The 24,776-nt window shown below is 39.9% G+C and overlaps 1 protein-coding gene across 38 annotated transcripts in view; it reads left to right on the top strand.

Annotated features, from left to right (window-relative positions):
* The window catches only part of NRXN1 (neurexin 1), a 712,085-nt gene that overhangs the window by 661,007 nt on the left and 26,302 nt on the right, over nucleotides 1-24,776 (top strand). For 2 of the 38 annotated variants that reach the window (XM_035320213.1, XM_035320211.1), the window contains exon 1: nucleotides 2,170-2,373. The exons of the other annotated variants lie outside the window; for them this stretch is intronic. In XM_035320213.1, coding sequence (XP_035176104.1) covers nucleotides 2,341-2,373 — 33 coding nt within the window. In that variant the 5' untranslated portion in view covers nucleotides 2,170-2,340. Of the gene's footprint in view, nucleotides 1-2,169; nucleotides 2,374-24,776 lie in introns of those variants that run through there. 38 annotated transcript variants of the gene reach the window in all.

Genomic DNA, 24,776 nt, shown 5'->3' with positions numbered 1-24,776 from the left:
TTTCTCCCTTTTCTCCCTTTTCTCCCTTTTCTCCCTTTTCTCCCTTTCTTTTATTCTCCCTCAGATGAACTCCTTTCATTGAGAACACAATCTTGACTAGGGTTGTTTTTAGGCAACCCAGGGGAGACTGATGCTGATGTCAGAAGGGTGGTCAGAGCACAGATGCAAATATCAGCATTGCTTTTGCTATCCTCTATCATAGTCCCTGAGAAGAGAAGGGTAAAAAAAGCTGGCCATTGCCACCCCCATAGAAAAACAACTGCACAAGTGGCCACACAGTTATGGTCTGGTGGAGTTCTGTCATCTTCACTGAGGGCAAAGGTGCAGAGCTGAGATCTCAGGATTTCTAGGGTGTTTCCTGGAGGGCCAAGAATTGCTCCAAGTGGAAATGTTGAGAGAATTTTACCTGTGGAAGCTGTAAAAACATAATGTCAGGGTCCAGGACCACTTTATCTTGTTAACCCACACCAGAAGAAAGAAAACTTAGGAAAAGATGTGAGTTAGTGCTTTATGTGCTAGATATTTGCAGATTGTCTTGAAGGTTGCCAGTCTCAGGGTCAAGAGTCAGGTTTTGCCACAGTATGGCTGAGACGGACCCTGGCCAGAGACTTGTCTCTAATTAGTGCCATGTAGCACAGACAACAAACAATATCCTTGTTTCCTACAAGCCATTCATTTCTTTCAGCCTTCGCTATCTTTGTTTAGACTGAATTACAGCAAACGTGCAGACAGCAGCCGTGTCCAGCAAGTGGACTTGCTGCTATCTAGTTGGGTTGTTGTAGTTATTCATCACTTCATAGGGAAAAGAAAATTGCAAACACATATTGCACGTTCTTGTGATTTAGTAACTGAATATTAAAACTCTAGGCACTGCTGTGCAAGCCTGCTAAATAAATTGAAGCACTGTGCATGACTGAGGGTCAAAGAAGGAGGAAGAACTTTCTCATATGGAGACCTTATTAATCCATCTTTTTATTATTGTTTTTGTTTCCCCATGAAGAATATCAAGGTTATAAAGACGTAGCACTAGTTTTATTTCACTGCCATGCGACTTGGATTTTAGCAGTAATTTGCATGTGGACATGTGTTTTATCAGCTGGTGTTGCAATTTCGAAATGCCTTTAGAATTAAAGATAAACTGGATTATATGTACAGTTAAAGAAGATAGACCCAATCCTGTGAGATTCAGCTCCTGTGAAGGGAACTGCAAAGCTCAGTCACCCAAATTTTTGTAGATCGCTTGTCATCTTCCTTAGTGGAGACATCTGTTATTCTATGTTATTGTAGGGGATGTAGGAAAAGTCCTGCAGGAGAGTCATGTGTTAACTTTAAACTCATAGCTGCCAGGATTCACTCTAACTGTTAAGGAGGAGGAAATGAGAAGGGGAAAGCCCTCACTAGGGCAGATCACAGGAAAGTTGTATTATTCAAGGTATCTGTTGAATAGATAATATAGTTGGAAGCTTTGTTGTTGTTGTTGTGGTTGGTTGGTTGGTTGGTTGTTTTTTTTGGTTTGGTTTGTTGACTGGCTTGACCCAAGTGTTTTCACACATGGCTTTCTTTGTCAATGCTGCTACCAGCATTTCGCTCCCCTCGCAAAACTGCAATCGATCCTGTTTCCCACTGTGGTTGGTGATAACAGATGTACGTTAGAGAAAAGGTTTCCATAAGGTGATCCAGATGCTCATATCTGCGGAAGAATTACCGTAGCTCCCATAGCCAGCCCTGCATTTGCTGCACGTTTATGTTTCAGGTCTGAGATTCAATAGGGTGGGGAAAGATTTCAAAATGAAGGCAGGCATTTCCATTTTGCGGGTTTGGGTGGATTATTATTATTATTGCTGCTGCTGCTGTTGTAATTTTGTGGTGTTATTTTGTGAGCTCAGCCTTATTATACACCCTTCAACACCTAAAGCTCTATTGAAAGCCACGGGAACGGTTCCACCCAACAACACCGCGGGCGACGAGGGGCCGGGGGTGGGGGGCAGCGCTCCCCTTCCCTCTCCCCTCTCTCTTTATCCCCTCCCGGTCCCAGCGCGGGGCTGCGCGGAGGCTCCGCATCGCGGCGGGTCCCCGCTGCGCGCCGCCGGGCGCGGCCACTGCCTTGGCGCCGCCCGAGTGCGGGGCACTGATAGGGCGGGCTGATGCGCAGGCGATCCATCATCCCCGGCTCCCGCGGAGGCAGGGAGCGCGCCTGTCACCAGTATTGATTTCAGAGGATGGACTAAATTTCCTAGGATTTTCCATTAAGAATTAAGAGAGAGAGAGAAAAAAAAAAAAAAAAAAAAGCTTTAAAAAAAAAAAAAAAAGCTATAAGCACGCAGGGGTAGCCAGGCAGACATGGATATGAGATGGCACTGTGAAAACTCTCAGGTAGCTTCTTCTCTCACAGCCGATGCAGAGCACAGGCGAAGCACTGCAGCATGCAGGGTTTAAGATACCATTAGTCTGAGAGCGAGGAGAAAAAAAAAAAAAAAAAAAAAAGACTTTTGCACCGATTACTGAATATGACTTTTTTTTTTTTTTAATTAGAATATGTTATGTCTCCTTGGAGATTGCATGTCATTAATATTAAGATCAAATTTCTGCACGATATCTGTTTTAAATATAGAAAAGCTTTTAAATTGTGTGTTTCTTTTCTTTTTTCTTTTTTCTTTTTTTTTTTTCTGCTCCAAGAAAATAACGCTTTGGTACCCTGAGCATGGATGCTTCTGTTTTTCTCTTCTGCTTTTTTAAACAATAGGGATATTTTTTAGCATGTTTGCTGCAAATGAGTATAAAGGAAAGGAAAACTGAGAAGAATTAAATAAAAGCATGAATAAAAACTGCTTCAAATAGTTTCCAGGCTGCTTTGTTGTTGATAATCTAGCAATTATTTTGGCTTTAATGCTGCTTAAACCCTGACCATGCATGCTTTTCATTTTGGCTCAGAATATGTGTGTATGTGTGTGTACGTATGTGTGTATTTGTTTTGATTTGATTTGTTTCAGTGAGCATTTGTACTACTGGATTTTCTGTGAGTTATATGCATGTTTTGATAAGAAAAATTGCATACAAATGAATGACTATATCTGATTGACTAATATTTCATGATATATAATGCAAAGTGGCTTCACTTTTAAAGGAGTTAATTCTAATCTTCTGGGGGAGGGTAAATTGCTGCATGTTTATTACAATGAAAAGTGTTTGTGTATTTTTTAAGGATTGATTATTTATTTGCTTGCTTTTAACACCAAAGAGCAAGGGTATTAATTAATTTATTTATAAGGAAAATAATAATAATAATAATAATAAACAACACCAAGGCATCTAATTGAAAAGAGCATAGATTCCAAAGATTTCCATGTTACCTGAAAAGAAGCTGCGAGGTATGTGTTTGTGGGAGAGTGCTGATCTCCTCTGAGGAGGAGTTTGGTATTTGTTTGCTTCTTTTCCTTCCCCAGAAGAGTTAAAATGCCTTGGCACAGGCACCATGGGAATTCTCCTGGCAAAGCCAGGGCTGGCACCGGGTGGGATGGTCGTGTCGTGATAGTGGGCAAAGAAAAGGGTGAAAAAAAGGTTTGCCGAATGAGGTAAAGGGGCTTTTTAAAGAGGGGCAGCAGCAGCATCTGTGTACAAAATGTCTCATTTTCCATTCACTAGGTAGAAAGTAAAGGGGAAAGGCTTTTCTGACACTTTCTCTTTTAAATGAATCAGAAGATAATAAAGTGTTGAAGATGGTTGGTCAGATTTTCCTGGTTTTCAGGTTGTAACTGGCATGTTGAGGGGATTTACAGTCGGGGAGGTGGGCAGGGAGGCTATTTCATGGCACGTTTGTAAAAAAAAAAGTTACCTGATGAATTGGAGCTGAGATTCCTGTTTTTTTTTGTTTGTTTGTTTTGGATCGCAGCTGTGGTGTTGAGGATCAAAACTTTGTAATTTTAATGTACCCGGTATATTGTGTAATTCTGTTTGTGTTTCTTAGCTGGTCTTCCTCAAAGTTCTCCCAGTAAGTCATTTTTTTCCTTATGGATTTAAATCTCTCAAAATGTAACTCTGCAAAGCGGCTCTTATGTTATTGTTCTGGCTAATTCTTACCTGGTTTTGCTCTTCCTATTGCATTTTTCCCCAAAATAAAATATTTTCAGTCATTGATAGAGTTTCCCGATGGTAAATGGTTCTGGCCTGTTGGTATTTTAGACCATTGTCCAAGTTCAGGCTGAAAACTTTGTGAGTAGAGTTTGTCATTCCCAGCTCTACTTCTAATAGTCTTCTGCATCACCTAGGCATCATATATAATTTGACACAGCTGACAGCATCTACTTAGAAGAAGCTTAGGGCTGAGCCAGCATGGAAATTGAATTGCCTCTCAACTCCCTGATATTAATGATCCTTCCAGGTCAGCACAGGAGTAATTGCTAGGGCAGCCTGAGGAATTGTCCATTAAACCTGCCTAGATGGTAGCTCACCTGTGGAGAGATGCATCCAGATGACACGTATAAAATGAATTCCATTTGCTTAATGTAAGGTCTGCTAAAGTTATGAATATCTCACAAGCCAACATGTGGTCTCAAGTTTAATATTAAGTGATTTTTCTGGTATTTTAGGATTTATTATAACTAAGGCTAGTAGACATATTTGCCTTAGATATATCTGAAAAAGAAATACACAGAAAAATCTGGTTGGTGATCATAACTTGAAGCACAAGCCTGTACTTCAGCAATGATATAGTTTGATCTAAAACCTTGTGGCATAAAGCAAGGGACGAAAAGTTCACGTTGTCCATGTTCTTTAGTCCTTGAGGTATCTGTGCATTTAAAATAGCCAATTAATCAGTCAAAGTTTGTATAGACTGGGGCAACCTGATTAGGTGGGCAGCTGGACCTTTAAATCCCAAATCAATATTCAACAGGAATTAAGGAGAGACAAACGGCCTGAGGACAATGTTTAAAAACTCAGCTGTGCTTTATGTCTCGGAGTAATGCTGATTTAGCAAGAACCCCAGCCACACTGAGAGAGGATTTATTTTTTGACCTTGCACATCTGAGACAACATAAAAAGTTACAAGTTGTCAGCACAGCTTTACGGCCTGGAGGAAATGCAGAGGTGTAGCCATCTCCTGTTGCCATTAGGAAAAGTACTTGAATGGAGTACCAAAGTACTCAGGTGCAAACAGAAGACTAAAATACTGATGCTTCTAAAGAAAAATCTCATCTTTTGAACTTGCTTCTGTGCCAGGTAGATTAAGTAATAAACATACAATCGGGAGAGTATTTTAGTGACACAGGTGAAGGAACAATTTAACCTGTTGCAACCCAAATAAATGGGAGATCTTGGATCACTGTCAGTTTATCCATCCACAGCCTGTTTGCCACCACTGACAATACAATGCTTTTCCAGTGTCCACGTAAACTGAACTCAAACTGAAGCAGCTCTGTATCACAGAAGGATTTCTCACTCTCTCCTGACGTTCTTTTGCCTTGGGTCACCTACTGCCACTGCTGACAGCAGTTGTTCCCTGTCTTTAGACCTCCTTATGTCTTCACACGGTTATTGATGGTGTTGCAGCTTGGTTGGGTTTTGCGTATCTAAGTTAACGGTCAAGGTAACTAGTGGAGGAAAGCATCGATTTAAGTCTTATCCAGGGAGAAGCTTGGCAGTTGGAACCTGTTGATAAGCAGGAAGTGGTTTTTATAACTTGTTGGATGACATTTTTAATAGCTTGAAACATTTTATCATTCTTTCTAGTTGTGTGTACCAATGTAAAGTGTAGCCATTTACTTGTTTCAAGAGTATGAATTCCTACAAATTGACAAAGATTTTTTAGGTGACTAACTGATGAGCTTTTCTGCCACCAAAAAAAAAAAAAAAAAAAAAATTACATTTGCTCTGCGTGTTCAGCCAGCAGAAACTGTGGATTTCTGGCTGTATTGTTCTCTCTCTCTCTTTAATTTTAATGTTTCTGACATGTTTTTTCAATCCATAGGGTATTTTTTCCTTCTCTTGAAAGCTGATTTAAGCAGCAGATTCAGGAAGGGTATGACAAAAATATGAGAGGTTGGTCTCAGTGGGATTATGTGAATGATCATAGCATTTTGCTATGCTTTTCTGCATTACATCTCTCTTTTTATCATTGTATGCATTTGAATTGTACTTTATTTTTCCCTATAGGACTCATAATTATATTTAGCTATATAGTTGCACACAGTTAAATAGGGTCCATCTTATTTTTTCAGCTCGTATCTTGCCATCCCTTTTGGGTGAAACTCCAAGTAATACTTCCAGTCTAAGTACTATATTAAGATGAAGCAGAGAAAAGGCAAGAAGTGCTGCTTATTTTTCTCTACTAATGTTTTAGAATGTAGTTAGGGGGAAAAACAAAACAAAACAAAAAAGCATGCAGCCTTAAAAATCTATATGGAAAAGACAAGTTTTACAATGTATGTTTTGAGTGTGCAGGTTATTTAGTCATCTGTGGAAAGTGTGCAGCAGTGTGGGTGGGTTTCCAAAAAAAAAAAAAAAAAAAAGTGAATGTAGAGTGAAATTCTGTCAACCTTAGAGTCAATGGAGGTTTTTTCATTGACTTTGAAGTCATTGATTTGTTATCCCCGGAAGAAGTCTAAGTAGCACTACGTAGCACAGAATATGAATTCTAAGCTATCTCTTAGTGGATTGTTGCTGAAAGTGTATCAGAACAGAAGTGGAAAATGAACAAGATGGCATTTTCACCAAAATGATTCATTTTAAGTTCCGTCTCATGAACTAAATTATTACTTGCCAGTGAATAAATGGGAGGCTTTCAGATGGTGTAAAATTCTACAAGGCATTTCTCACACAGAATGTCTGTAACACCCATGATGTTAGAACACTTTCTGGTTTAAGTCTGTCCATATGTTTTTGATAGAATCTAGAAATGAATATAATAACTTATGGACTTCAGCACAGAGTAGATTATTGTGACCAAGAAATGCAGTGTTACTCCCTTGTTGTTGGTTGGTTTCTCTAACATGGCTATGATATGGCTGCAAACCAATAAAAGCTAAGCTACAAGAAGTAGAGGCTTAAAGTATTTTAAGTTTCCACAAGTTTGTATTTGATTTTTTCTTTTTTGTAGTTCTGATTTTTTTCATTGTCTTTTCTACCTCTTTTTGAAACTCCTTTCATAGTTCATTCTCAATATAAGATCTTAAGGCTACGTCATTACATACACTGTTGTAGTTTTGCTCTGTACTGGAGGCTGGGGGAGATACTTCGGTTTTTGTGTGTTGTTTAGTGCTGCTTTACCTTAAAGCATTCAGGCATTTTGAAATTTCAGGGCATTTTGAAATTTGTCTAAAAGGTTTTTTGAACTGTTAACCAAAACCAGTAAGCCAGTGAGGTTTGTAAGCTAGTTCAGATTTGGAAAAATGCTGATTAGCACCAAGGTCTCTGCATCTGCACTGTGACCACGACCAATTTTTAAAGCTCCCTCAAAGCAGACAATGCATCTGGGGCAGATCTGCATCAAGGGAGTAGAGGATGGCTTTTAGTTTTCACCTGTTTTGTCTTGCATGACCAACAGGTCTTTAAGAGATGCGATGCCCACAGAGTACATAGAACATGAGCAAATGTACATTATTTGTGTAGAGTATATTGTACAGTAGTGCACACAAATGGAGTTCATATGGCCATTAGGAGTAAAGCATGTTTTTGAGTGAATTCTTCACTAACGTTACAATTCCTCAGTAACAGGGATGTGGACTAAAATTCACAGTGTTACATACCACATAGGTGTATTAAATAGTGTTGTTTGAATGTCAGTAATGCACCAAAGATGGGGGAACTGAGGAATTGAGTATAATGGAGCTTGAGGAAGAGCAAAAGTCTGCCGCCTTTCAGAGCAGCAAGGTGGCTGTGGGGATGGGGCGGGGGGGGATGGATAGTGCTCATCCAAAATCACAGCGGAATGTTAAAAAAAACAAAAATGAACAACAACAACAACAACAAAAAACCCTCTGGTAAGCTCTATTCCCAAATGTGAATACGTTCTGTGATGCTGAGGTCAACGTCAAGCACTGCATCCTGGGCAAGCTCACTTCCCCTGGTGCATGCCAGCTTCACAGCAGTTTGCAAAGCCAAGCTAAAAATGTAGCTTGTGATTTCATAGAGGATGTCCATCTGCCCTGAACAGCCTGAGAAGCCCCGGGCCCTCTGTGTCTGCGGATCTGCAGAGTCCCTTGTGACCATTAGTGACTGATTTCAGCCCCCGTTTCATCACTGCCAGAAATAACTCTCCTCTCTTCCTAGGCATAAAGGGCACAGTGCTGGAGCAGCACTCCCTTGTGCATTTTTGGGCTTGGTCCTGAGAAATGTCATTTGCATCCTATGGTTATATGGGCTTAAACTCAGCCTGGCCCAGTGGGGAATCCCTGCAGGATTCCCATGTTGCATTCAGTGCGTGTTGAATCATGGCTGGCTTTGTTCAATTTTGGTTAGGAAAAGACTTTAGAGAAAAGCCTTTTGGCTACTCTTATCTCTTTAGTTAAGTTATTCTAGATAACTTAATAGACAGCAGGAAGTTTCTGCTAGCTCTTGCAGTAGTCAAGGCACACAGAATGGCTAGGAGAGAGTGAGCATAATTCTGCATCTTAAGTGCTCAATTGCTGGTTGCATGATTTTTACCTGGAGGCATACTAAAGTAGGAGCCCACATTTTTTTGTAAACTACACTGAAAACAGTCATCTTCATCATCTTTAACCCACCCCTTTGCAGCTTTACCTGTGCAGAAATTTTATATTTCTATGTAATCCCCCTTTCTAGTGGATATAAATTTAGGTAATATAAGTGAAATGGTAGTGGAGACATCAGAAAAGGCTATGAAGGCAACTTTTGCAAAATACTACTTCAGGGTTACTGCTGGTAATGTAGGAGGCAGAAAGGATACAGATTGACATTCAAATTTCACTGGTTTTGCATTGCAGGCAGTTTAAAAGGAAATAATAGCCAATTTTAAGTCCGTAAGAGTGTATCCGTCACTTTGTCTGATCTTTATTTTCTGGCACTCTAAAATAAGCAACTGAGGTGGTCAACCTAGTCCTGGAAAAGTCTGTTTGAGACCCTTTTGCTTGCATCCTTAACGATATGTAATACCTGTTCTGAGTGCTATGTAGGTGATTCATCTGAAACAGGAAAGAGCAGCAGCTTTTATGACGGTGAGATCATTCTTGCAGTGTGCTGCAACAGCAGGATGAGGGGCTTTGGCAGCTGGTCCATGACCCTTGCTCCTTTCTTGCACTGTGACATGACTGCTCTAGCAGACTTTCTTTTATTCTTTTTATAGCCCAGTATCCAGGTGGCTTCAGAGATCAAAGTCAGCTTTGCAACCTCAGGTATTATTGTATGTAGGAATAAAGCAACTGAAAGTAACCTGGGTAAGTGATCTAAAAATGCAGTGTAAAGTGCCTAATAGCCATCAAAAGCCTACCTCAACTGTGATCCATTTCATTTCCAAGAGAAGACTCTCAGTTGCTTGTGATTAATTAGACAGGACCATGTGAGACTACTAATTAGTAAGATGGCCCCAGAAAATAACATTATTCCCCTTGAATGAACTATAAGCAGCATCAGTTGTGTATCAGACTATTAGTGCGTGTCATATGCCTCTACTACTGATGAGCTGTAGGGAGCAAAATGGAAAGATGTTGCCTTAGCTGTGTTGATAACTGGATTAAGACCAAGCAAAGCTGTGAAAAATGTTGGTTAGTGTTCTCTCACATCTTGGTAACTAGCTTTATTCAGATACCAAGCTAGAGTCTGTGTCTCTGTTAGCCAAGCACATCCAGACAGACAAGGGCTTGGCACTGGGGGTCACAGGCTTCCTGGCCCTGCTTCCTTGCAAAATTGGTGTCAAATGAAGCATTACCAGTATTTCTAGCTGAGATGTGGAAAGTACTGTTCCTTCATCCATCGCTGGGAACATCTAATTCTTCATTCATTTCTGAATGTGACAGCAAAGAGATGCCTTCTAAGTTTTAGCTGAATTTGAGGAACCAAGCAAGAGTTGTGTAAAACAAGTATTAATAACATTATTCTGGCATTTTGGAGAAAATTTCACCTACACGTTTGTGTCACCATTTAACTAATACACGTTCAGTTCATGGTAAACTTTGCAAAGTGCCTGTTTTTCATGTCTTATACTAAACCATCATCACTTATATGTATGTTCATATTTTCATGTCAAGTCAAGACCAGTGAATAGTTGTTTTTTTCTATTCAAGCAGAGTTGTAGAAAAATATGATACACAATCTCCCATTTTCTCTGCAGTGGTTCAGCTGTGGAGGACAGCCTATATATTTGAGAATGATCACAGATAGCTCTCAGCTCTGATACAAAGGAAAAAGATTGCATTTAAGTAAACTGATTTCAGGTAGAGTACCTTCTTTGGACAGATGTGCTACCCCTAACTTCTCAGTTGATATTGTCCTGAAGAGCACTCCTTAAAACAGTGTAGTAAGCCCTGATCAAATTCTCAGAGATGGTGAAAGAGATAATTAAATAATTAAATACATTGCAGAAAATATTTCTTAATTGAGTCAGTGATTGGGGAACCTGTCTTGGACAGTCCTGTTGTCCCTTTTTAGAAACCAAGAACATTAGGGCATCTTAACCTCCCTTCTAGCCTAATCTAGATTCTTATTACTGAACATTTTTCAGATGCTTCTTTCCTAACACCAATAATTCTCAATTTGCTGATTTCATGTTCAGAACTGCCATTTTTTAAATTATCATTTTATTTTTATTATAATTTATTATAATAACTAGAGTTGCACATTTTTCAGGGGTAAAACAGAAGCTATGTAACATTATCTAGTTCAGCGTATCTGTGCTTCAAAATTTTGACAACGATTGCATGACCCTGACTAACACAGTGGTGTAGCCACAATATCTCATGACCTCTGGGGCTGCCTTTCACCATCGTCCTAGGGAAGGCAGCCATTATCTGAAAAATACTACTGTATATTAACCGTGTCGTTATCTAGAATAACCATGTTTTCTACCAAAGTGGTCTGTTAGCAACAGTTCATTTATTTATTTTTATTATCTCCTTTATCTAAGAACATGTCTCAGTAACCGTGGAACAACCTACCAACTAGTCCTAATCAAGGAACTCCTCTTTTAATGATCAGAACTTCCATAGAACCTATTGAGGACAGAGGCTGGTAGATTTTTCCAGGTACAAGCTCATCTTTATCCAGGCAAAATGCCCTCTGGCAGCAGTGGGAGTAATCCTTCATAAGCCCTGAAGACCCAGTCAGTGAATTTACAGCAAATGAATTCATCCTTACTTCTGAAAACTTCTACTTAAATCCCATTGACATGGGATGGGAGCAGCAGTGGGAGATGCATTTAAAGATTAAATAGGGGAAGAGTTTTCTTGTAAAGCAATTCTGGCTTTTTGCTGTTTGATTTTTAAATTATTTTAATAGTCTTTCATTTATGAATGTTGACCCTTCAGTGAAAATCCAATTTGATTTTGACAGGTTAGGGTTTCACTTTTAAAGGCAAACTGGCAGATTTGTGGATAGTGGTTCGTTGAAGTGATTTGTATGCAATTACTGCATTATATGTATGTTAGCAGTGTTACATGTCATTAAAATCAGTTGTTAATCCATATCCTTGTTATCCCCAGTATTTAAAAATGGAATGAGGAAAGTAGACCAGCTATCATGAGAAATAGAATGAGTCTTCAAAAGCGGTCCTAATTGCTTAAGAAAATTAGATACTATGTCTGATAAGGTTTTCTGTGTATTTCTGAGATTGTGGCATTCCACTTTGCTGATAATTTTCTTATCTAGTATAATCAGAGCTATTTGTTCCTTGCATATTTCTATATTTTAATGCAGAGCTGTTCCTTTCATGAAAGTACTGTTTTTCTCTTTTGTGTACCTGACCGTGTCCCCAGCTCTCAGTTTTGCACCAAAGTGTTACAGCTCATGCTTCTATAAACTGTAAATTCTTACCAGATCAGATACAGCAGGACACCCTGAAAATAAAGCATAACAAAGGCTCTTGGACATCATGGGTGATTGCACCGTGTAACAAAAAGCAGGGAGTGTTCTTACTGAGTTCAGCTGGGTTTGGATCAGGACTGAAATTAGTTTTATTTTGGCTGTCTAAGTATGTGGGGGTTCAAAATGCTTGGACATGAGTCAAGAATAATGATTTGAATCTCTAGTGCTACTAAATGTATGTAGTCCTCTGCAAGTGAAAGTGGCAAGATTAAAACCATTGCAAGAAGTGAATGGGAGACCTCTTCACTCAAGCTGATCCTTAACACTGGTAAAGGTAGTGCAGACTTCCCAGTTAGTGTCTGATCTAAAGCTGAACCCAGCTGTATGGAAGGCTTTGCCAGCCTTTGAATTGACACTTTAATGAAGTTTTGAGCTGTACAACAATGACCTATGTGAAAGCAACTGTGAAATGATGATTGTATCTTTCTAAGAATTACCAAATAGAGGGATTAAACAGTCTCCCACAAACACGCACGTACTCACTTTGCCTATTTTCTAGTTCACTGTCTACGAGAGAAGAATTAAATATTTAGTCATTTTCTTCTTCTGCAGGTAAGATAATGCTTTCTTTTGAGTTATCCTATTTTAATTAGTGGTTTGGGTGCCTGCAACAACACAGCCGGTTCAAAGGTTTATCTGTGAGGCTAAGCATTACCGTGCTGAAAAGCGCCTGTTGCTTGGGCAGGTTATTGTTTGAACTGAGCAAGTTTCAACTACTGTTAATTAGCTTTTGAACGTATTTTGTTGTTGTTGTTTCACAGTATGGTGTTTGCTCTGTGCTTAACCAGGTAAAGTAAACATTAAATCTCAATTAAGATTTCTGTGCTCATCAAGCAGAAATCCTCTGTAGTATACAATTCCTCCAGCCATTGTTTTAAGGAAAGCAATGCTATTGTTTTGCATGAGATTGATGCATTATATGCCTACAGACGGCAGATAACGGGCTTTTATGTAGTCCCTTGAATATGGTGGAATATGCTATAACAGATGTGCTTGTGAATAAAATATTCTAGGAAATTAATTGCAGGTATGCTCAGGCTGGGTGTGTAGTTTGTAGTTGAGGTGTGTTTTTAGCATACTGAGCCATGTTTTTTGGAAAGTGCAATATAGATGGAGAAACTGTATAGAGCTAGACTACTGCAGTCTCATAAGAAATAGATGCTACCTTGATGTGCTTCACACAAACCCCACTGGGAATGAAAAACCTGATTGCTGGGAGGGTTCCCTACATCACAGGGGAATTAATTATCTTTTTAAAATAATAATAATAAATTACAAGTAACAGACCAGGATGAACCCCTCAGCATCCTTAATGAAATAGCTGGGAATCATGGTGATCCCTTGCTTGAAAGCCACTGTTCCCAAATCCCAGGCACTTGCAGCAGAGAGGGAGCATGGCTGTATTCTGGTAGAGCTCTCTCCAGATCTGGTTTGCCATCTGCCCTTGGGGAAATCAGCTGAACCAGGTCAGGTGGAGGCAGCGGGAGATTTCTCAGTGAAACACACACAATGTCGTGGTGCCAATGACACACCCAAAGCAGGAGCCCATCAGAAAGGAGCAGTGAGCTGGGACAGTCACCATTCGCATCCCTGCCTACCTCTGCTGCTGGTGCCAGGCTTCCCTGGGGAATTTGTGCCTCTTGGTGTGCAGCCAGAAGTGTGTTTGTTACTTCCTTAATTAGCTAGGGAAGGGATCTGCCTTTCCATTTTCATTGTGGAGAAATACCCTGTCTCATCTGTATGCAGCCAGCAAAGCCCAGTGGATTGCAGAGGATGGGAATTTTCAGTATCAAGCTAAGTTGCAACAGGAAATGTCAGAACCAAAACAGCCTCCCTGCATTTTGTGCTAAAACTGAACCCCCAACACATGATGTGTTTCGTACAAAGAGTAATTCAATTCTGTTTTCAGATAAATAACTAACAGGCAGAAAGGCACAAACTTGTTCAGCTTGGTCTTCCATATACCCCCCAGCTTTTGCTGGGGAGCCTTGAAGAAGTAAAACTTACTTAATTTTGTCTGTTCAGTGAGCTAAATTATTCATTTTTAATGAAAATATTTATAATCATATGTCAGAAAATAATTGTGATTTCTAGGCAACTATGCCTAATAAGAACCCTGTGGTGTGAAATCTAGTGTATGTCTGCTAAATAGTCATCCATCTTAAAGCTATGCCGGCCTATGCGTATTTTTAGGCATCCTATCAATAAATATTTTATAAAGCACTGCAGACAGTCAAGGGAAGAAATATTCTGTTGCAGAGGAATCCAATTCCAGGTTCTCTATAAAATGATGTGTTTTATAGGGTTCGATATCAGATACAAAAGCAAGGATGTTGTATAAAATGCATCAGATGTAATCACTGAAGAAATCCTGCAATGTTGTGAATAATTTGTGGTCCTTCAAAGAAAACTAGAAGGCTCTAAGCAGACCATCTAGTGATAAATATCAATCTATATTTGCTCCTGTATTGATGAAAAAAGCTGTTTCCTACTTTTACTAACAGCAAGGTCAATTGGTAGTGAAGGCAATGTAGACAAATGATCTTTATTGATCCTTACACTAATGTTTAATTGAGAATAAATTTTGCAAGTCTTGCCTGTAACTGTGTATGCCATTGTGAGAATTCTGCCTCCTCCAAGTCAGTGTTTGGGGATTATAATCGCCTTTTTCTGGCTTCACTCCTGCACTTTCAGAACTTCTGATTTATGGAGTCGTTTTGTGGGGGAACTTGCTTTGCATTTTCCATGCACATAAGAACCACCTAATGCTCAGTCTACTACTGTTAAATTGATGCAGAGGATAACAGCCTTTCTGAGTACACATTGACAAGTACAGCAGAGATTTTAGCTGTTAGCATAATCTGATAATTGCAGCTTTAACTTTCAGAAAAGAATTGCTTTAAACACCCCGTCTCCTAGCATTCCCCATGCCCAGCTGAAGAAATGCCACAGTGGGGAGGAGAAGGGGCAGGAGGTGGGGTGACGCGGTGGTGTAGTGCTTTCTCCTCCACAGAGGTGGGAGCTGCTGGCCAGGACCCATGTCCTGCCTTCAGGAACCAAACTACTAATTCGTCTCTGATTGAGCTGGAAACTACTAGCCACCACTCTGTACATTCTCCATTAGTGCCCACCTTTTACTCGAGGTGCTTTCTAAGAAACATATAAAGCCATGGTAAGGTTGTTCAATCAAAACAGAGCCGTGGGTGCAGCAGGTTTTAAGGGAAGGAAATGGGCCATTTGCTCTCTGTCCTGCTGTTTTAATTGGAAGCCACTGCAGAAAGCTTTAAGTGTGGAGCTATGTGCACCAAGGTGATCATTTCTACCAAAATAAATCCAGGTCCAAAAAGGGATTTACTGCAGGGAAGGCTGTCATTTCCCTTGTTTTCGCAGCAATAAGAACCCTATGCTAGGCAAGTACCAGCTGCCTAATTGAGAACATGTATTTCTCATTGCTGCTCTGGAAAATAAGGATTTTCTTCATTCTGTGTTGTTTTTAAAAGCTGGGACTTGGGGCATTTGAATATTGTGTGTGTGTGTGTGTGTGTTTGCAGGTAAATGCTAGGATAGGAGAGGGTTTTGCTTGGGGTTATGGCATTACAGTTGCATGGTATTACGGCTAATAAGGCAGGAGCTGAGTTTCAAGATTGCAGAACAACCATATCAGGTGGATTCAAGTTCAGACAGAAAGAGGACTGAATCCCAGGGTGCAGCATAACCTGGGAGAATGTTATTCTTTTACTGTGTCAGGGTGACCCCTGTATTACGGGATGGGAGTTACAGATGAGTTTCCTAGGCACCTTTTCCCCAGCTGATAAAGCCCCTGGGACTGTGTAGACATCTGTATGCCTGTCCCTTATCAAGAACCCTGTACTTTTAAACATCAGCCTCAGCTTTCTCTCATCCTTTTTAATGTGGAGAATTAGAGAAACTAAAGAGCAGTTCTATACACAACGGCTAATTACTAACATTAGCTACCACTTGTTTAATTGTTTGGAGTTTGAAAAAATAAAAAAATAAAATAAAGCCCAAGGCTGACGGGGCAGCCTGTATGCACTGAAAACAATGCAGGTCCTTCCAAATTGAGCATTAACATGAGTCAAATGCATTTTTGAAAATGACTTTGCTCTGTTACCAGTAACAAGCTACAGGGAGTGGCTAGCCTGCTCCACACCTTGATAGATGGAGTTAAGAAGTATGACTTCAATGTCATAGGAGCTTGTGGATTTTATTTTAAGCCAAACAGACAAAGAGAAATGATAGTCTTGCTCTGAGAGCCCTTTTTTTCCTGTGATTTTCATCCCCCAAAATATCTGAGTGTAATTTGTGTAAGGAGTTATTTAATAACTGCTTCTTTAATTCAGACACTGCTGTAGAAGAGGGCTGGAGAGAACAAAGGAGGTTGGTTGCAAAAGTTTCATTACACTGAAGCAAAATATTAAGACATGCTGAAATATGTGTATATTAAGTCGATAGGCTGCAGCTACTGGGAAGGAAACGCAAAGGAACTGTCTCACAGTGTATCTAACAGAGTTTAGTGAGACGTTTTGCCATCTTGGTAAGCATAGCTAGGTCCCCATGGGCTTCATTTTATGTAGGGCACTTTTTACCATGATGGATGTTTCATTACCAAAGATTTTGTTGTGAAATTAAGCATTATGCACTCCTAGGATGCATTCTGTTCTGGCTGCTGAAGCACTTTTAAAAGCATAAGTTCAATAAATAAAATTAATTGGGGATTAAAGAACAGTAGGTAGAAGAAAGTGCTTCTAGCTGTCCGAATCCAAGATTTGAGCACTCTGGAGGTCTGTTTTGCAGAGGTAGTTCTTCCATTGTCTGTGAGTTTTATGTTCATAGATCGCTTTGCTAGATTGAGCTTGCTTCAAGCATGAACCCTGCCATAATCTGGGATGGCTCTGATGTTTTGATTTGGGGTCTGAATCTGCCCATTAATATCACAAGTGTTGCACAATTGCATTTATTTTTAATGAACATAGCAGGAAATTTAGTTTAGCTGAGCAGTGAAATATGACTAAATGGACAAAATACATGCAAGGTTGATTCAGTTATTTCTGCTTTATCAGCTGCTTGGGCTTTTGAGAATAATTGAACACTGTATTTTCACACCTCTCTTATATGCTGAATGGTTATAAAATTTTATCTTGATCTACGTTTTTCTTCATTTGCTTCTAAATATTAACCTGATCTTAAATAGCTGTTATTCAAACCGGACCCCATTTGAATAATGTATTATGCACAATAATTCAGAAAATGTAATTGATTGCTTTTAGAATATCTTTGACTTAGTGGAAAACAGCAGTTGAAATATCTAATCGAATGCATGGATATATATTTTTTTCTGAATATTGCTAACAAAAACTATTCTTCCATTCCTAGTTATTGGAAGTGCATCACAATAAGTAATTTACAAATCTTATTAGGGTACAATAAGCATCAAGTAGTTTATATTCTGGTTATGAACAGCATGCATGAACTGAGCAGTATGCTTGAGAGCTAAAATGCGACTGTTGCACGTTGCCACAAATAATTGCTATAGCAACATTGTCATAGTGTCTGAGATCTGCCTCCCATGGGTTCACACCTGAAGTTCCCTTTATGGGGAAAGAAAATGTCTTCTCAAGTTGAAAATACTGTGTCATAGTTGGGGTATTGATGGCTTTTGCATATATTTTTTTTTTCCAAGTAATTAAATTTCAAATGTTGAAAAGCAATTGGAACATTAGGGGAAATCTTTTGCTGTCATAGTGTCCATTTATCATGAAATTTGGCATTGCATGGCTCCTTCCATACAATTCATCTCTGCAAATTGGTGTGATCAGGTGAAGAAATTCTCTATGGGCAGTCTCACCTAACTTACTTTTCCCTCTATTAGAGTGCTCAGATGTTACGTTAGTATTCTGTAAAAATCAAAATAATGTTTTGGAGCTGTTATTTCTCTTATTTAAAATGTCTGTACATTGTGGTGTAGGTTGTCCTTGCTTATTAGGAGCACTTTGACTCAAAGCACTGAAAGACAGTGTTTAATACTGATCAGGTTTCTTGAGGGAACCTAATAATACGACTTGAGTTTATGTAACATTTTGGGGCCAGATTCTCTATCTCAATTCCTGCCTCGTGCTGTTGGAGAAAAAAAAAAAATAAAATAGCAAGAGTTGCCCTGTATGGCAATAGGTATATCACAAGCAGCCAAGGAGTACTTTCCTGTTTGGTGTCATAGCGTAAAACATTTGTATGTGTCTGAGGAGTATTTTTTCTGCTTGGTAGCAGCTGAATGGTGTTTTGATACCAGCTCCTGAACTCCTGTCCCTCCCATATAGTTCAAAATCTGTTCCTCTGTGTTGAAGTTTATTACAAATATTAAGATTCCAGGTATGTTGGTAATATAAGTGAAGAGTATTACTCCATTATCATTATAATAAAAAGAGAGCAACAGATGAAATAATTTTACTCTGGGTCATAGAATGATGCAGTGTATTCTGAATGTCGACTGCAAAAGGTAGGGCACTGAGGTCAAGAGAAGCCTTCAATCATCTGAGCAGGCTAATTAGAAGTCTTTCAGCAGGAAGACATTAATAAATAAATAAATAAGGATTTTGCAGTGATATTAGCGAAAAAGGGAGGTTTCATGCTCCAAAGGAGAAACCTCAGGAGAATACCGGAAGAAGAGGAGGTTGTGTCCTTGATGTAAGGTCAGAATATTTTTTAAATTCTAAAGATGTGAGAAATCAGTGGTAGGCAATGTGTTACAGCTGAATGTCTGAGTTTAAGAAATCTGGGGAATCCACGTACTCCTGTAAAGGTGTTAAAAAAAAAAAAGGGGGGGGGGGGGGGGGCCAAGAAAGAGCAAATCTTCCTGTTCTAAAGTACTATGCCATACAGTCAAAGGAGTGAGACAGTACTGAAGCTTACATAGACAAATACAAGCTTAAGAGACTTGAACGTGGCTCTTCAGCGGCTGTCCAACACAAGGAACTTGAGGAGTGCTGACAGTGACAAACTGCCTGGGTGACTGATGCTGAACAAATGGGAGAAAGACTGAAAAAGTCCCATTTAATTCAAAATTTCTCATAAGTTGATCTGTTTTGTTTTGGTGGTGCAGTTTGGTCTTCTGACAGCAGCACATGGCTGTTACAGGTGAGAGAATGAAATCTGAAGAATTGAGGTGTAGTGGAGACTGCTGCAGTCAGACACATGGAGCATGTCAGTGCAGGTGTAAGGGTTGGCCTCTCTAAACAGTCTCACTCTTCATGTTGCTGTCATAACACAAGCAGAGATGAACCAGTGCAGTCTGCTTCAGCTACTATTGATGCACTAAGTAAAACCATGCACTGGCTGGAGGTAGCTCACAATGCCCTCCAAAGCTACACAGAACACATCTGTCTTTTTTTTTTTTTTCCCAGCATAAAGTTATCCACCTGATTTACACCACTTTTAATTAACTTCATTTAATATCGCAATAACATTTCCATGTAGACAAAACTGATGGGCTTTGGTAGTTTAATTATAGCCTTTGCTGACATAGTATGCCTCTTTAGGGAACCAACTGAAAGTCTTAGTTGCACCAACAAGACCTTCTGCTAGACTCCCATATAAGTTTAAGCCTGGGTCTTACAACATCATCTTCAGTTTTAAAGAGGACCCTTAAAATATCTTTGTTTGCTCTCCAATCAAATTAATTCTTCTTTCTTTTTTATTGTATTTACAAAATAAAATTATATGGTCTTGTAAAAAATAACACAAGGTGAGTTCTAAGCTCTTCCTTGACAATGGAAAAACCATATTGAAACATAATGTTATTGCTGAGTGACAGGTGTGCATGGATGGTTAATTTTCTGCTTTGCATTCTATTTTAAAGTCTCTGCTGTATTTTGGACTAATTGCTCATAATGTAGTAATGAAGGTGAAATATCACTTTATGAGACTTAATCATTCTAACTTAGGCTTTTTGGATTATCTCACAACCAATATTTATTTGCAATGTGTCTCAGAAGCGTGCCATATTGCAGTCAGAACAGTGATTAAGCAGATTCAAGCTCAGGATAATTCTATATGAGTCTGGGCTTTCAATTTTAAGTGATGGGCCAAATACACAACTGAAGTGTGAACATTTTGTTTCCCTGGAACTGTGCATCTTTACACCAGCTGACATTCAAATATGTTGTTATTAATCTGTGCAGGCACAAGGCATGTGAATTAAGGTTTCACATCAAACTAGAGTTCTGGCATTCCTTAATTGCTGGATGTTACCTTAAAACACTCCAAATCAAATGCCATGCATATCATTTTTGCTTTAAAAACAATCTATAGAGACATATTCCATTATGCACTGCCAAATAGAAAGCCCTGAGCAGGCAACTGGCACAGCTGGAATGTATCAATCCACCATGAAGATCTCTGAGGACAAGATAACCATGATTAGTAGAAGTTGTAGGCATGCGTCCTTTAAGAGGAGGAATCCTCATGGATGTACTGGGTCTGGCTGGGATGTTAACTTTCCCTGCAGCAGCCCATGCAGTGCTGTGCTCTGCACTTGTAGCTAGAACAGCAGTGGGATCACACCAGTGTTGTGTCTGCTGCTGAGCAGTGCTGGCACAGCATCAGGACTCTCTCTGACCCTCCTAGGGGGTGGGCAAAAAGAGAGAAACATCACCAGGGCAGCTGACCTAAACCAACCAAAGGGATATTCCATTCCATATGATGCTCAGCAATAAAAGGTGGAAAAAGGAAGAAGAGGGGAGGGGTGGACTCTCGTTGCGAAAAACATCTGTCCTCCTCCCGAACACCGGCTACGTGCGTTGAGGCCCTGCTTCAAGGACATGGTCAAGCATCGCTCATTTGTGGGAAGTAGAGAGTAATTTCTTTCCTCTGCACTTCCACATAGCCTTTACTTGTTTTGTTTAGTTATTCCCTTTCCCCCTCCCTCTTCCCCTTTCCCTTTTTTCCCTTTAGTTGAATTGTTTAATTAATCATAATATTTCCTTAATAATATATATATATATATATTTATATATTTCACTTTAATTAAATTATCCTTATCTCAACCCGTGAGTTGTTCTTTCCTTTACTTCTTCCCCTCCTCATCTGAGGAGGGGGAGTGAGAGAGCGGTTGTGGTGTTCAACTGCCTAGCACGGTAAAACCACCACAATGGACTAGGCTTGTGTAGAAAAGCTGAAATCTTTGCTACAGTGATTAGCAGATAGCTACTGATAATGTATGGAAAGCTGATATCTCAGAGCCTTTTTCTGATAGCTGCAAACTCCAAACTGTTCCTGCCAGTGTCTTGTCTAGCATTCACCATGCCCATTGTTTTCTTTAGGTCTGCATGGGTCACTACACCAATTTGCCCTAATTCTTTGTCTTCACTAGCTTCTCTTCCCTTTGTATTGGTTCCTATATTTTAACTGTACATCAGTGTGTTGGTTTTACCCAGATGGGCAGCTGAGCTCCACCACAGCCACTCTCTCACTCCCCCTCCTCAAAGGGAAAGAGGGAGAAATGCAATGAAAAGGGCTCAAGGGCTGAGGTAAGGACAGGGACAGCAGTCTACAATTATCTTCATGGGCAAAACAGACTTAGCATAGGAAGATTAACAAAGTTTATTAGCTATTACTAACAAGCTATAGAAGTGAGAAACAAAACAAACAGACAAAAACACTAAAAACACCTTCTCCCTATCCACCCTCTTCCAATTCCTCCTCCCATTTGGCACAGGGGAGCAGGGAGTGGGGGCTGCAGTCAGTCCATGATACTTCCTCTCTACCACCCCTTCACAGTCCCTCTCTGCCCCTGCTCGCCATGGGGTCCCTCCCACAGGATGCCGTCCTTCCTGAACTGATCCTGCGGTGGCTGCCTACAGGCAGCAGCTCTTCAAGAACTGCTCCCACATGACTCCATACCACAGGGTCCACAGAGGCCACCCCTGAAGCCCCCCTACTTCACAGAATCACAGAACTGTAGGGGTTGGAAGGGACCTCGAAAGATCATCGGGTCCAACCCCCCTGCCAAAGCAGGTTCCTCAGAGCAGGCTGCCCAGGTAGGCATCCAGACGGGCCTTGAATATCTCCAGAGAAGGAGACTCCACAACCTCTCTAGACAGCCTGTTCTGGTTCTCCATCACTCTCACCGTGAAGAAGTTCTTTCGCATGTCGGTGCAGAACTTCCTGTGTTCTATCTTGTGGCCATTGCCCCTTGTCCTATCCCCACAAACCACTGAGAAGAGGTTAGCTACATCCTTCTGTCTCCCACCCCTCAGATATTTGTACACATTGATAAGATCACCTCTCAGTCTTCTCTTTTCCAGGCTGAACAGACCCAGGTCTCTCAGCCTTTCTTCATAAGGAAGATGCTCCAGGCCTTGTATCATCTTTATGGCCATCCACTGCACTCTTTCCAGGAGATCCCTGTCTTTTTTATACCGGGGAGCCCAGAACTGGACACAGTTCCAAAGCTTTGCCACGTAAAACCAATACCGTCAAGCATAGTGTTTGATTTCTCTTCCCAAATCCTCCAGTAATGCGTTCCGGTTATCTTTCACAAACTTGTGGCTCTTCATCGCAGCATCCCATCTTAGCATCATTCCCAGCCTGATTTCTCTCTCTTTTCTATTCAGTTCTGGGCCAGTCCTGCTCCCCTTCCAAATTCTGGTATGCTGTCAGCACCAGTATAGAGAGCACGGGAGAGACAGTCTCCCAGTTCTTAGCTTCTCTCTTCAGTACTGGAAAACTGATTTTATGGCAAACCAATATATACACTGTGAAACAATTCCATACTTTTAGGTCCCAAACCCAAATCACCTCATGTGTGAACTGCAGTTATTATTATTATTTAATTTAAACCCATCTGAGAAGTTATGGAGCTGTTTCATTCGAAAGTACATATGCATACATGTAAACTTATGCTTTGATACACACAGACTTAAAATGTACATGTGGGGTTAGAACCTAGCTTTAAATAGGTAGTTTGATTTCAAAATAAATAAAAATGCAAACAAGATATTCAAAATGGAAAACATTGAGTCGTAAGTGTAGGTATTGTACTATTCTGCGAAGTATATTGAATTCCCAGCACTTAAGTAGTGACAGTAGTGATTTTTTTCCTATTCAAATACCAAACATGGATTTAAACAGCCTCTGATTTCTGTTGAAAGTGTTTAAGACAATTGAAGCCTGGAAGCAATTAATGGCAGAGAGGTTCTTGAAGGCTAAATGATACTATCTGAAGTGTGGGCCGCTGCCAGGGCAGCCATGTGGAGCAGCTCTGGGCATGCAGTGTCTCTACTTCTCTATAGCATGCTTCTTGTGTGTGTTTTCCGTGCAGCTGGATAGACAGTTATGAAATCAAGGCATCATTAACAAACTCAAATACCTGTGTGACAAATGGACACTTGCAGAAACTGTCTAATTAACTCTATCTCCAAAACAGTAGCTTTAATGAAGCACTTATTTTAACTGAAAAGCAATTTAGGCATTGCCTCCTTCCCATGCATATGTGTCTGACTCTTGTTACCATTAACAAGTTTCATTCACAGAATGGTGCTCCACAGGACATTTGCCTGCCCTGCAAAACTATTAAGCTGTTTCCTCAGTACTGTCCCTGGCCCTACCAATGTTTTTGGAGCTTTTAGATTTAAAAAATGAGGAAATGTAGTCAGTTTTTAGTAGCGGAACAAACAAGCTGCATAATATTTTAAAAGGCTGCATTTCAAAGCCAATTTTCCTTTCCCTGCTTTGAGTAAGTCTGTGCCACCCAGTGATACTTAGGAATAAAATGTAAACAAAGAGCTAGTGTCTTGGAGGGAACAAATGTTGTCTTGACCTCTCAAAAGTTTTAAATTGTAGCCTGAACTATAAAATCCAGGAAGAAAAGGGTTGGCAGTGGTGCTGTTGCACATCATTCCTCAAGAACAGTAAAACTAGGGTTGAGAGAGGGTTAACGGCAGGTGCCTTCTTGCCTCGGACTGACCTAATCTAATTTGCCTTCAGTCAAAGACATGCTCAAGTGAACTTGATAGGACTTGCTATGGGTAGGTCAGTGTTAAACAGAAGATCCCATGCTATCTGTTTACTGTCTCTGTCTCGTGTCTCTGGGGCACGATAAGATGGCTGGTTTATCTAAACAGCCAAAGAGTGGTCTGATACTTTATGCAGTTTTCTACATTTCTGAGAAAAAAAATAAAACACTATTTTGTACTATACATTTTGAAACAGAATAAGAAAGCTCTTTCAGTCTGTGAGTAAGAACAGACACTGTATGTTAGTTCACAGGGAGTATTTCTTGTGAAGGAGTTTTCTTCCCTTCTTCTTTTGAGACCAATAACAAAATTCCCGTGGATTTCAATGGAACAAAAAACTCTTATGTGATACAACTTATTAGTCAGGGATACTTGCAGTAAGTAGAACTGGCAGTACTGTAACTGTATAAGAAGAAGTATAGTTCAGTATAATTACACTTCTAATTATGTTATATGAGAGATTTTAGTACTAAGTGGTCCTAGGCTTTTCTGTGCATTTAAGTTTGGCGAAGAATGGTTTTAAACGATGTGATTAAGTAGCAATTGAAAAAAAAAAGGAGGGGAGAGGGGAAAAAAATGGGGGCCTATGTTGGAGACAACAGTCAATATTGTCAATATTCAATTGACAATAGTCAATTGACAATAGACTGGTCAATTAAAAGGATACCCCATTTCCTAACCAACACCTCAAACAGCCATTTTAAGAGTCTTTAATAA

This window comes from Oxyura jamaicensis, chromosome 3 (assembly GCF_011077185.1).
Source record: "Oxyura jamaicensis isolate SHBP4307 breed ruddy duck chromosome 3, BPBGC_Ojam_1.0, whole genome shotgun sequence".
Classification (NCBI taxonomy): domain Eukaryota; kingdom Metazoa; phylum Chordata; class Aves; order Anseriformes; family Anatidae; genus Oxyura; species Oxyura jamaicensis.
The sequence above is the reverse complement of the archived record's forward strand: the minus strand, read 5'-3'. Positions and strand labels throughout refer to the sequence as shown.